Source organism: Molossus molossus, unplaced genomic scaffold, assembly GCF_014108415.1.
Source record: "Molossus molossus isolate mMolMol1 unplaced genomic scaffold, mMolMol1.p scaffold_m16_p_1, whole genome shotgun sequence".
NCBI classification, from domain to species: Eukaryota; Metazoa; Chordata; class Mammalia; order Chiroptera; family Molossidae; genus Molossus; species Molossus molossus.
In genome coordinates, this window is record NW_023425344.1 from 63,584,485 (window position 1) to 63,596,765 (window position 12,281).

The 12,281-nt window shown below is 41.5% G+C and overlaps 1 protein-coding gene across 1 annotated transcript in view; it reads left to right on the plus strand.

Moving 5' to 3' along the window:
- Window positions 1-12,281, plus strand: part of CDS1 (CDP-diacylglycerol synthase 1) — a 61,994-nt gene that overhangs the window by 14,653 nt on the left and 35,060 nt on the right. Inside the window, exons 2-3 of the mRNA XM_036243898.1 lie at window positions 3,884-4,011; window positions 9,279-9,375. Coding sequence (XP_036099791.1) covers window positions 3,884-4,011; window positions 9,279-9,375 — 225 coding nt within the window. The remainder of the gene's footprint in view (window positions 1-3,883; window positions 4,012-9,278; window positions 9,376-12,281) is intronic.

Genomic DNA, 12,281 nt, shown 5'->3' on the forward strand with positions numbered 1-12,281 from the left:
CTGGTAGGTGTGGATCAAAGTTCTTTCGTCTGATATTTTTACTTTTTTTTTTTTAATGTGGAAATCCAGTTGTTTCAGCATTGTCTGTTGAGTCACCTTTTCAACTTTGTGCAAATCAGTTGATCATATTTGTGTGGTTTTATTTCTGGACCGTAGTCTGTTTTCCATTGTTTTTTTTTTTTGTTTTTTTTTTTATGTCAGTGCTGCAGCTTGTTTGCTGGTAGCGTAAGTTCTTCAACTTTTATCTTTTTTCTTCTCAGTCCTTTTAATTTTTATGTAAATTTTAGAATCAACCTGTAGATTTCTAAAAAAAAATGTAACAAAAAAAAACCTCTGTTGAGGTGTTTATTGGGATTCCACTGAATCTGTAGATGATTTGGGAGACAACTGTCATTTCAGTTACCCTCCCGTATGATTTTAAATCCCAGTTACATTGCCTAGAGCTGTGTAAACCTGGACATTTTACTCAGTCTTTCTTTCTTTTTATTTTTTTCAGTGTGAAGGATGTTTATTAAATTTGTTGGGGTGACATTGGCTGGTAGGATCTATAGGTTTCAAGTGTACATTTCTGTGCCACATGATCTGTATACTGCACTCTGTTCCCAACACCCAGAGTCATCTTTCTGAGCCTCAGTGGAGGTGATTATTTACCTACCTCTATGGTAATATGAGGAATAAGTAAATCAATATTTAAAAAGTACCTTTGCTCTTATTTTCTAATCTCTTTCCATTAGGAATTGGATTTACAGGGTAATAAAGACACTTTTATGTCTTCAACTTTCAGCCCTCATTTACCAGCCATACTTTCATTATAATTTTATATTTGGAAAAGTCAGTCAGCCCTCATTTTACATAAGTGGAGCTGAGGTCCCAAGACAAGCGACTTGGTCAAGACTATTTAGCTAGCAAGATCAAATGAAAACTTCTAATTTTAATTTTAAATGTTAGCATGAGTTCACAGACTCCATTCATTCGTTACCTATTTATGTGTTGCCTATAAATGCCAGCCACTGTGCTCGGTCCTCTGCTGGCCTCCTGGGATAAAGGGAGAGGCCAATGGACTTCATTTCCTCTTCTCACAGAGCCTGTGGACGACTGGGAAACACAGACAAGAAGACAGCTACTTTTAATGTGACTAGTAGGTAAACTTAAGGGAAATTGTGGAAACACAGTTGAAGAGCAGCTAACCTGGAGCTGGGGGTCAGGGAATACATTTGTAAAGGAAGTGACCTTGGCCAGGTTTTAGGAATGTGGAAAGGAGGATTGGGACCAGGATGGAGGCAATGGAGAAAATGCACAGTTTGTATTCTGTAGATAGAACAAGCATCTGGATGCAAGAGAGAGAATGACTGGGGTGGTGTGAAAACGGGGGGGCTGTCAAAGGGAGGCTGCTGGGTGCGGTCGTGAACAGCATGAAAGCAGTGTCAGGTAGTTGGACTTGATCCTCTGGGTGTAGACTGCAGAGTGTTGAGACTAGATTTGCAGTTTTGGAAGATTCCTTTTATGTTGAAAACAAAGTAGAGAAGGAAGGGGGATGAGGTACTGGAGAGAGGATGATGCTCAGGAACAGTAGTGGCTGTGGGTGGGGACGGACATGGGGAAAGATGAATGACAGACCTGGTGTTGACACAGCGTTTTGGTGAAAGGAGATGGAAGGGTTAAGCTGATAACCAGGTGCCTGGCCTGAGCAAATTGGTTCACTGTTGTGGTGGTGGTGTCCTCACCTGTGTAGGAAATAGAGAAGCGGCAGCAGGTTTGGTGTGGAAAACAGAGAGGTCAGTTTGCTTATATTGAGTTTCACGTGAGGCTAGTGGAGGTGGCGTGTTGGGAGCTAGAGGCCCAGGTTTATGGGAGTCATAAGTGTAGAGAGAGACGGGGAGGAAGCTGTGAGGGTGCAGGAGATCACCTGCTGGGTGATGGGAGAACACGGGCTTCAGATGGAAAGTGGAGGATTATTGTCTTTACATTTTGGGTTTGAGAAGAAGCTCCTAATTTGGTTTTCTTGGACATTTTCAGTACCTTCATTCAGCATGCATTCAAGTACTGCTTCCTTCTTTCCAATACCTCCAGTCACACCCTTGTTTTCCTTGTCAAGTCTGGCCTCTTTGTAACAGGATCCATACGAGAAATGCAAACACAAGGTTCTCTGCTTCTAATTCCAGTAGTTGGGTAAAATTGCTCTAAAAGGCCTCTATTTAAGAATTATCTTTTATTCTTTAGTTATTAGCATGAAATGAAAAAGCCTAGTTAAATCTTAAGATTTTCATTTTGTGTTTCTCCAGGTATATAAACTAGAACCCAGAAGCTTAAAGAATAAAAATGAAAATGACAGCTTTCTAGAGGGTGTGGAGAGGAGGGCCTTGACTCATCGCCCTCATTGCCCAGTGGACTTGGAGGTGCCTGCCCAAAGCGTCGGCACTTTGAGGGGCACATTCTGAATCCTGGTCCAGTGCTTTTATTTTATGAGGAAACCAAAGGCTGAGTTTCTCTAGGGTTAAGTGATTTGTCCTTTGCCACTCTGCTGGGTAGAGAACAGTTGGCCTCAGAGCTGCCCGTGTCATGTGTGCTCTCTGCAGCATGGTGGTGTTGCCCCATGGAGGTATTTCCATTGTCACCATCTCCACGACCGCTCACGCCACCCCTGCAGCACTCCGGGTGACCGACCGAAGGGGTAAAGGGTAGCGGGGAAATGAAAAACAAGTGCTGTGCTCCATTGTTCTAGGTGTCAGAGCCCTGCTGGCATGTCCTCCGACAGCAGGTACCCTGACATTTTCAGGAAACGCTGTGCGCGGGGGTTTATTGAGTCAGCATCTCTTTCTGGTTTAGCTGCTCTGGGGCCGACTCAACTCAGGGTCACGGTGAGAATTCGACGTGTCTGTTTCATTGGTCGTATTTGGTGTAATGCCATTTAATTGCATAATGGTAAAGAAAGTTATGGTTAGTACACAAACATTTACTATTGCGTTATGAAAACTGAAAACATTCCCCGAAGGCTAAAATTTTATTTGATAAGTACTTAATGAGGAATTGGAAGACTTGCTTCAGTCATAGTAATAACTCACTTCTTTGACTTCACTAAGGCTTTAGCATTATATTAAAACCTTCCATTTTATGGATAAAGAAAAAGTCAGAAGGGGTGATAAAATCTGCCCAGACTTTGGCACTAATAAGGGCTGTTTGGTTTGAGATTCCTGAACATCCTGAATTCCTAGGCGCTTTCATTCTGAGGGTCACTCCTGGCCCAGCGTTCTGCTCAGTGCTCTGTCTGCCTGCATTCACCTCCTGTGAATGTTCTCGGTCCCCTCCTCCACCTGAGCCCCTGGCCCCACTTCCCCTCTGTAAACCACGCCCCCAAGGTCCGGGCACGTGCATTACTCTTCACTGAAGGTTGCTTGGGTGGGTGGGGGTGTAGGAGAGGGGAGAATGCAGGAGTGGAGACCATTACATGACAGTATAGTGAACAGCTTCAAAACTGAGTTTTGAAAATGCTGTGCCAATGTAAGATATTACTCTTGTTGATGCTTTGTAATCAAACAAAAAGAGGGGCTGATGGGAACCTGCATGGAATTAACATCATGTTCTCCCAGTTAAGTAGTAAGAGAATACATACTTGATTCTTGTGGTAAATTTATGCAATATAGGAGTTTCTTTTTGTGTCTTTTGTTTAAATGAATCCTTTATGTTAATAGATTTTAGCACAGATTATCAAACTTTCCTAACAAGGAAGTACAACAGAGCTTGGATAGTCAAGGTAAGTTAATAGTTGTTTCTTTGTTTCAAGTTATGTAACTGAGATTTGACACACAGCATAATGAATAAATGCATTGGCAAGTATGTGCCTTTTTTTCTGTATTACAAAGTGATCTTTCCTCTGTAATTTTAGGAAACAGATATTGATGACAGATATGGAGATTTGGATTCCAGAACAGATTCTGATATTCCAGAAATCCCACCATCCTCGGATAGAACCCCTGAGATCCTCAAGAAAGCTCTGTCTGGTTTATCTTCAAGGTATGGTTGGATGAAGATGAACATAATGGGTGCACAGATATTTTGTGGGGCTATCTTGGTCCATGTAATACACTTCACTGTTTCTCAGTTGGAGCTCTGAAAAAGAAAGCTGATACTTTTCACTATATGAGAGGCACACATGGCACTAGATGCTTAATGTGCCTCCTTTCATTTAGTCCTTAACGAGTTGTGAAGTATGAGAAAAGCAGACCTGAGAGGTGAAGGTTACAAGCTGTTGAGATGTGGACCTGGGATTCTTGTCCCAGTGTGTCAGAGTCCTGGAGCCAGTGCTCTATTTACCACACAGGTTGCCTTTTGTGGTGGTGGAACATTTAATAAAGACAATTCTGTATTCTCTGTTCCCTGTTCTTCAAATGCCAGACAGAAATAGGTCATTTTTTCAACTAGGTTTTAAATTGTTGTCCAAAACTCTACAACCCTTTACCATTTTATATTTGTGCTACATTTTAAAATGTGTCATCACCACCAACTTTTACCTAATTTTTATAGCCCTCCATTATATGCTTTAGTAATACGAATTATAAAATTTATAAAAGCAAAATAAATGTAAGCTTTTATTTGGATTAATATGTGAAATCTTAAATGTTGGTATGGAATAATTTTTCTGTCTTTTTAAACTGTGACACACAGTAAGAGAGACATTTTACACCACATCCCAAGAGACATTTTTCTAAACCACTTTCCCAAAGTACATGCATGTGTATTACTCTTTACTAAAGTTTGCTTGGGTGGGGGTGTAGGAGAGGAGAGGATGTATATTTTAACTGCTGCAAAAATGTTATGAAGCAATTCTTGCCATTACTGTGTGATTCCCCCTAATTTCTTTTCTGTTTGATATTATTCTGTTATTGAACAAACTATGTTGGATGTAACTTACTAAATATATTTTACCACCCATGGGGTCATAAAAAATGGTTTAGTCATATCTAGTAAATGTAGTATAAGTTTTTCTGCTTTTAATTTCTAGTATATAACCATATTAGAATGAAAGTTTTCATGATTTTTAAGCCAATGGAACAATTTTTTTGCTGTCATTAAAAGCATGATTATTATTTTAACAGTCTTGATCCCAGTTTTTTTCATGGCCTAGTTGACAGAAGTACCTTTGCTTTACAGTCTTACCAGGTCTATCTCAGACTTGACATTTTCTTATATTGATTTATAGAAGAAGGATGCTGGATTCCTATGTGTTATTAGTAATAATTTCTTAATAGTGAAGGTTCCACCCCTCTCTCCCTGTGTAAAGTAATAATAGCAAATAGTAGCAGCTGATATTTATTGAGCATATACTATGCTGGGCACTGCTCTGAGCACTGTACGTGTATTGACTGACTGATTCTTACAGTAGTCCTGTACCACAGGTACGGTTATATACCTATTCTGTAAATGAGGAAACTGAGGCACAGACATTTTATATATCAAAAGTCATGCAGCTAGTAAACAGTAGAAACACAGTCTAAATCCAGACATTGTACTCTATTCATAAAAGAATTGGTTTTAAAAAATGAACAATTGATAACATGTGACCAGTTTCAGTCTTCTCATGAAGCTTCACTATAAAGATGACATCAATGGCCCTGGCCAGTTTGGCTCAGCTGTTGGAGCATTGGCCTCCAGATCAAAGGGTTGTGGGTTCAATTCCCGGTCAAGGGCACAGACTTGGGTTGCAGGTTCGATCCTTGGCCCTGTCGGGTTCATGCAGGAGGCAACCAGTAGATGTGTCTCTCTCACATGGATGTTTTTTTCTCTCCATGCCCCTTCCACTGTTAACTAAAATTAATGGAAAGAATATCCTCAGGTGAGGATTAACAACAACAAAAAATATTACATGAGTGTTTCACAATCTTTATCTTATTCATTTAGCCTCTTTAGTGCCCCCAAATAGTATGCCTTGCAATGATTTAGAAGTTGTAGAGGCATAGGATTAAAAATACTAATTACATAAGAAATTTTGATAATTGAAGGAAGTAAGCCCTATAACCCTCCCACCATGACATTGATATTTAAAATATTGTGATGTTTACTCGAAGCTTTTCCTTCTTGTACATGTTTTGCCCGCATGTGTGTGTATGTGGTATGAGGATGGCATTGTACTGATCCTGTCTGTTTTCATTTTCATTCTGTCATATTAGGAACAAATATCCTTAAATATACGTACGTATTTTTAATGGCTGTGTGATAGATTCCTTTGTATGACTATAGTTCAGTTTCTTCAGTTAAACAGCTGTCACTGGGCATTAGCTGATTTCTAAATTCTCACAATCAAAAACAATTCTGCATTAAACATTTTTCTTTACAGATAACTTTTATTTAGCATCCATAATTACTTCCTTAAGGTAAAATCTTAACAGTGACATTGCTTGGTCAAGGTTTATGCTCACTTTTGAGGCTTTAATACATAATATCAAAAAACCGTCAGTTGTTGAAATTGGAAGGGGCCCAAAAGTTCTTGGCAAGTTGTCCCCGTCTGTTTCTTGACCTGTGTATGTGAGTCTTCATTAGCTCTGTCTTTAGTGACACTCTTCTTCAGCTATGGGTCTAGCTCAGCAGTTTTCATCTAGGGACAGTGCCCTGGATTTTGTCCCTGCTCCCCAGCAGACATTTGGCAATGTTTGGAGACATTTTTGGTTGTCACAGTGAGAGACAGGGCTACTAGCATCTAGGGGTGGAGGCCAGGGAGGATGTTCAATGCCCTACAGTACACAGAACAGCTCTTCACAACAAAGGATGATCTGGCACGAAGCGATACTAGTTCTGAGGCCGTGAAGCCTCAGGTGTAGCCTTACTGGTGCGCTTCTGCTCCCTAAGGCCACGTTGCTTCTCTCCGGGAGCCTGCAGGCCTCCTGCTCGCTCTCTCCAGAGGCTGGCACAGACGTTCTCAGACTCCTGTCCTTCGCCCAATGGCCCACCACGTTCTTGTTTACATATTTTTTAAAATATCTGTTTATTGATTGATTTTAGAGAGAGAGGAGGGGAGTGAAACATCGGTTTGCTGTTGCACCCAGCTGGGCATCTATTCTCTGACGTTCAAAGCCAGGCGTCTAACAGAGGTGCCCAGGGACATGGGCAGCATCTACCCCAGGGCTGATTTCTCACACTTACATGGTATCTGCTTCGCTACGAGAGGTTCTCGGTAATTCTGCGTCTAAGGAGCAGTTACACAGAAGGGCTAAGTAAGTGCCTGGGTTTCGTGCAAGCAGGTCAGGATTATTATTAGGAGACTGGCTTATGGTCCTTTATTTACCTCTGACCAGCGCTGTGACCTAACGCAGTTTTCTAATCCATTCATTAATCCACGGAGGGTTGCAGCCATAAAACCACATGGACCTTTCAGCTATAGCATGTTTGACTGACGCTCATTTCAGTTCAGCCCCAAAGCTTCCAGTCTGTGAGGAGTTTATGAGTCTACGTAGTTTGTTAAACAGTAGAGGGAAATAAAGTTGGGTAAGTACAGTTTGACCACCTCAGGAAAAATCTTGGAAGCTAGATAAAGGAGTTTGGACTTAATGTTGGCATTTTGGATCCTGAGTGCAGAAATGACATGATAAAAGGGATATTTAAGAAGTACTGGGACTCTATAGGAGAGTGATTGGAAGCAGGGAATGTAATCAATATTTGATAAACAGGTGAAATTGGCAAATATCTCTTTTATGGGAAGGAGAATAAAACCTTGCTTAGATATTATATATATATATATATATATATATATATATATGTTATTATACTTTAAATCAAATCCAGATATCTTGTAATATAATTTAAATGTTATCATTTGAATTGATAGAAGTCAGAAAAGTCTTAAAGAAAAAAACTTTACTGTGAGTATAATATAAAATGTGTGTAGAATGAGTAAAATGGGCAGCAATTTTAGATTAAGAAATCATCATCCATGTGCAGGTATAATTAGAATCATTTTACACGTTTCATACCACAGCTACTGACATTTTTCATGATATGACCACATAAAGAGTGACAGAATTTTTAAGGTACACTGGCAACAAAGTGAGAGGCTCTTGGAGGTGTGGGAGCAGATGGGGACCCAGACCCTGACTGACAGCTGCCCAGGGATTGAGGGAGATCAATTATCAGGGGTGCTGTGCTCTGAGGAATAAACAAAGGCCCAAAGATTAGAAAATATTTATTTTGTTTTTTAATCCTTGAGGATATTTTTTCTATTACGTTTCAGTGAGAGTGGGATTGAGGAAGGGAGAGGGAGAGAGAGATGGAAACATCAATGTGAGAGCGACACATTAATTGGTTGTCTCCTGCACGACCCCAGCCAGGGCCGGGTATCAAACCGCAACCGAGGTACGTGCCCTTGACCATAATCGAACCTGAGACTCTTTGGTCTGCAGGCCGACATTCTAACCACTGAGCCAAACCAGCCAGGGCAGAAAGTACTTTTTTACTAGTGGCCCTGTCCCTGACCAAGGAAAGCAGGCAGCACACTGAGCAATAGAAGGAAGTGACTTTCAGTTTGGCCTTGTCCTCTGCGACTGACCTTCTCATGCCTTCTTCATTTCACTGAACTCACTGTGCTCTCCAGTTTCAGTTCTGTATCAGCCTCTGTTTGCTTTTTCTCATTGGAAGGCCATGTGTTCTGCCTGTACCAGTTAAAATCATATTATTTTTGTCCAGTACCCCAAAAGATTGGTCATCTTTATAGTGGGCTTTCGCATCCAGCTCCTTCCCTTCTGAATGACCCTGGCAGATGTGCACATGTCCACATGATTCATCCTCATTCACAATAAACAAAAATCAGGGCTTTTCTTTGGCTAACATAATCTCTGCATTTAATTTAGCTTTGAGTGAATAAACCAATGCCATTTGGTGTTTTTGTTTTGTTTTATTATAAGGTAAAGTAAGGGATTCTTTTTCTGAATTCCTCACCTGAGGATATTTTTCTACTTATTATCAGATAGAGTGGGAGGGAGGGAGGGAGAGAGAGAGACAGAGCAAAACATTGATGTGATAGAGACATATCATTTGGTTGCCTCCTGCATGACCCGACCAGGGCTGAGAATGAACTGCAACCAAGGTACGTGCCCTTGACTGGAATCAAACTGGAAATTCATTGGTCTGCAGGCCGATGCTCTAACCACTGAGCAAACCAGCAAAGGCTAAGTAAGAGATTCTTAAAGTATACTTAGGAAAAATCCTTAGGTCCGGTAACTCAATAATGAAACCACACAAAAAATACTGTAAGAACACACGAAGTGCTAACTTTATAAACATTTTCTTTGCAGGTGGAAAAACTGGTGGATTCGTGGAATTCTTACTCTTACGATGATTTCGTTGTTTTTTCTGATCATCTATATGGGATCTTTTATGCTGATGCTTCTTGTAAGTAATTCCATTCCCCTTAGTAGCTCTTATTTTTTTTGTTTTTCAGCATTGCTATGATTGAAGTAATTGAGCATGTCATGGAAAAGAAAGTCATTTAAGACTTGGTAACAACACATTTAGTTACTTTAAGCATCTTCTAGTTCATGCAATGAACAGGGCTAATCTTTTCTGTTTATAAAATGGCCTTTGAATGTGCTCATTCAGCAGAGACCAAATATATATAATAGTCATGTCTTTTTGTCAGACATTGTGCCAAACATTAGATAAAACAGAAACACATGCATACATATGACTTCAACATGTGTGACTGTTTGCTAGATTCCTAACTCCAAGCATTGCAATCACATGGCAGAGTCATGTAAGTAACCATATGAATGAATTGGATAGTAGATAAATGGGGTAAGTCCCGTGGTAGAACTTGTTGGGAGAGCACAGTAGAAAAGTGCCTAAAACAGCCTGAGACAGAGATGAAAGAAGACTCTCAGAAGAGGTGATGCCACAGCCGGGTCCTGAAGGAGGCGCTAGACAGGGGGAAGGTTCCACAGTGGGGACATCATGGGCGAGGTGCGGAGGTGATGAGAGAATGTGGTCTGTTGGGGGATTTGCAAGTTACACATGTGGAGGGTGTCTGGGGATGAGACCAGAGAGGTGAGCAGAAGCTGTTCTGGGAGTTGGAGATTTTGTTGTGTATCCTTAGTCATGAAGCCAGGCAAGTATTTTAAGCTTTGCATTCATTCTTTTAGCAAATGCTTCCAGGATGCCTGCTGTGTGCCGGGCATTGCGTAGACCTGGGGTAGGATACGGTGATGCCGAGAAAAGCGCACCTGTCTGTGCTGTCACGGAGCTTACTATCTACACCTTAAAGAATTGATCAGAAACATAATCGCAAACTGCAGTATGCATTGAGCTAAAAAGAAATAGCAGGCTCTGAGAGCGAAGGGGGAGCTGGGAGACTTGTCAGAGGCATGTGCACAGCATGTGTGCTGAGGTCTGAAGATTGAGCAGGAGTCAGCGTGGGAAAGAGGGAGCTTGGGGGCAGGAGTGTCCCAGCAGAGGATCCCTGTGTGTAAAAGCCTTGGTGTCTAAAGAAGCGTGAAGCATTCGAAGCCGATGGGGGTGAGAAGGAGAAATGCATTTGTTCAGCAGATTCGTCACTGAGTGCTGAGCGTGGCTTAGCCGTGAGCAGGGAGAGCCGGCTCTTGGGGTATGCACAGTGCCCCTCTGTTTATTGCTTCTTTTTCTTCATCCCATCTTGGTTCGTTTAGCCTCTTCATATGTACTCACCCCTTTGTTTCCTGGTTGCTTGTGCCCACTTAGGATTCTGTTTGCCTGTGTCACCTGTCCTCTTCAGAGCGCTAAGCTATGGGCAATATGATAATGGTTTTACTTTTATTTTATAAAAGACCATGCTTTGAACCGAAATTACGATTGGGAAAAAGAAATTTCATAACCCCCTGAAACCACTTGAGGTAGCTTTTCTAAGCACCCTAAAGCCCTTTCACTTTGCTCTCTGTCCTCTCATTAATTTTGTTCTTCCCTGGGGATATCAAGGTCATAGAAATGAGTAAGACATTTCTTTCTGTGTTCTGTTAATTTGATGACATCTTGAAGAGTTACTTTGTTTTGTTTGTTTTTACAAAGAAGCATGGATAATGGATAAGTGACTTAATGTGAAGGCAGAAGATGAGAGTCTGAAAGCCAGGGAGGCAGGGTGAGCGTGTCCAGGTGTGACTGGGGAGAAGGGCCCCAGCTCCCAGGCTCCTCGGTCGGAACCCGCTGAGGGCTGCGAGTGCCAGACGGCCACCCGTGGCCTCAGGACTTGGGCATTGGAGATATAAGTGTGTGCAAAGCACTTGTCGGTGCTGTGTGGTGAGTGGTTGAGACTGGAAGAAGGGATTGGGTGATGGCAGACAGCTCATAAGTCTTTGTGTATGAGGGGAGGGACCTTTGAGTGGACTGGAGACTCTGTCAGGATGGAGAGAGTTCGGGTAGTGAGCAAAGGTCCTAACAGCTAGGAGGTGTGTCAAGGAGAGGCCGGCGATGCCCTTTCTCTAGAGCATGGGGCCTTTGCACGTGGAAGAATGATCTGGGATCAGGTTCTGGAGGACCTTGCAATACTATGTGAGAAAGTCTGGGATTTAGTTGGACAGCATTAAGGAGCCATCGAAAATATTGGGGATTATTTGAATTATGATTCTCCTTTAGAAGGTAATTTTGATCAAGACATTGCAAAAACACCCGTATCCTTGATACACTGACTCAGTGGGCTCCCTGTGAGTAAGTGACATGGTCTCCAAACTATACTGTCTGGTGTGGTGAATAGGGCCAGGAGTTGTAGAGAGACTAATTTTAACCACTCTTTTATGACAAAATTCAAAACACCCTTGCATAAAATTCAAGACATTCTTGCATACTTGGATTCTGATTTTTTGTTTTGTTTTGTTAATCCTCTCCCAAAGATATTTTTACATTGAGTTTTTTATTTTATTTATTTTTTTAGATAGAGTGGAAGGGAGGAAGGGGAAAGAAGAGCGAGAGAGAGCGAGAGTGAGAGAGAGAGACAGGTGTGAGAGAGACAGATGTGAGAGAGACACACCAATTAGCTGCCTCTCACACAACCCTGACCAAGGCTGGGGATTGAATCTGCAACCCAGGTACGTGCCCTTGACTGGAAATTGAACCTGAGACCCTTTGGCCCATGGGTCGTCGTTCCATCTGCCGAGTCAAACCAGCCAAAGCTGGATTCTGATTTTAAAAAAGAGAATCATAAACATACCTAAAGCACTCGGGCTTTTTGTTCATTTTTTTCTATGAAAGGAAAATTCTACTGTATTACAAGTCATTTCTTTGGCGAGCTCCATCAGAGAAGGATATAAGAATATTAAAGATGTAGTTGAAGTAGA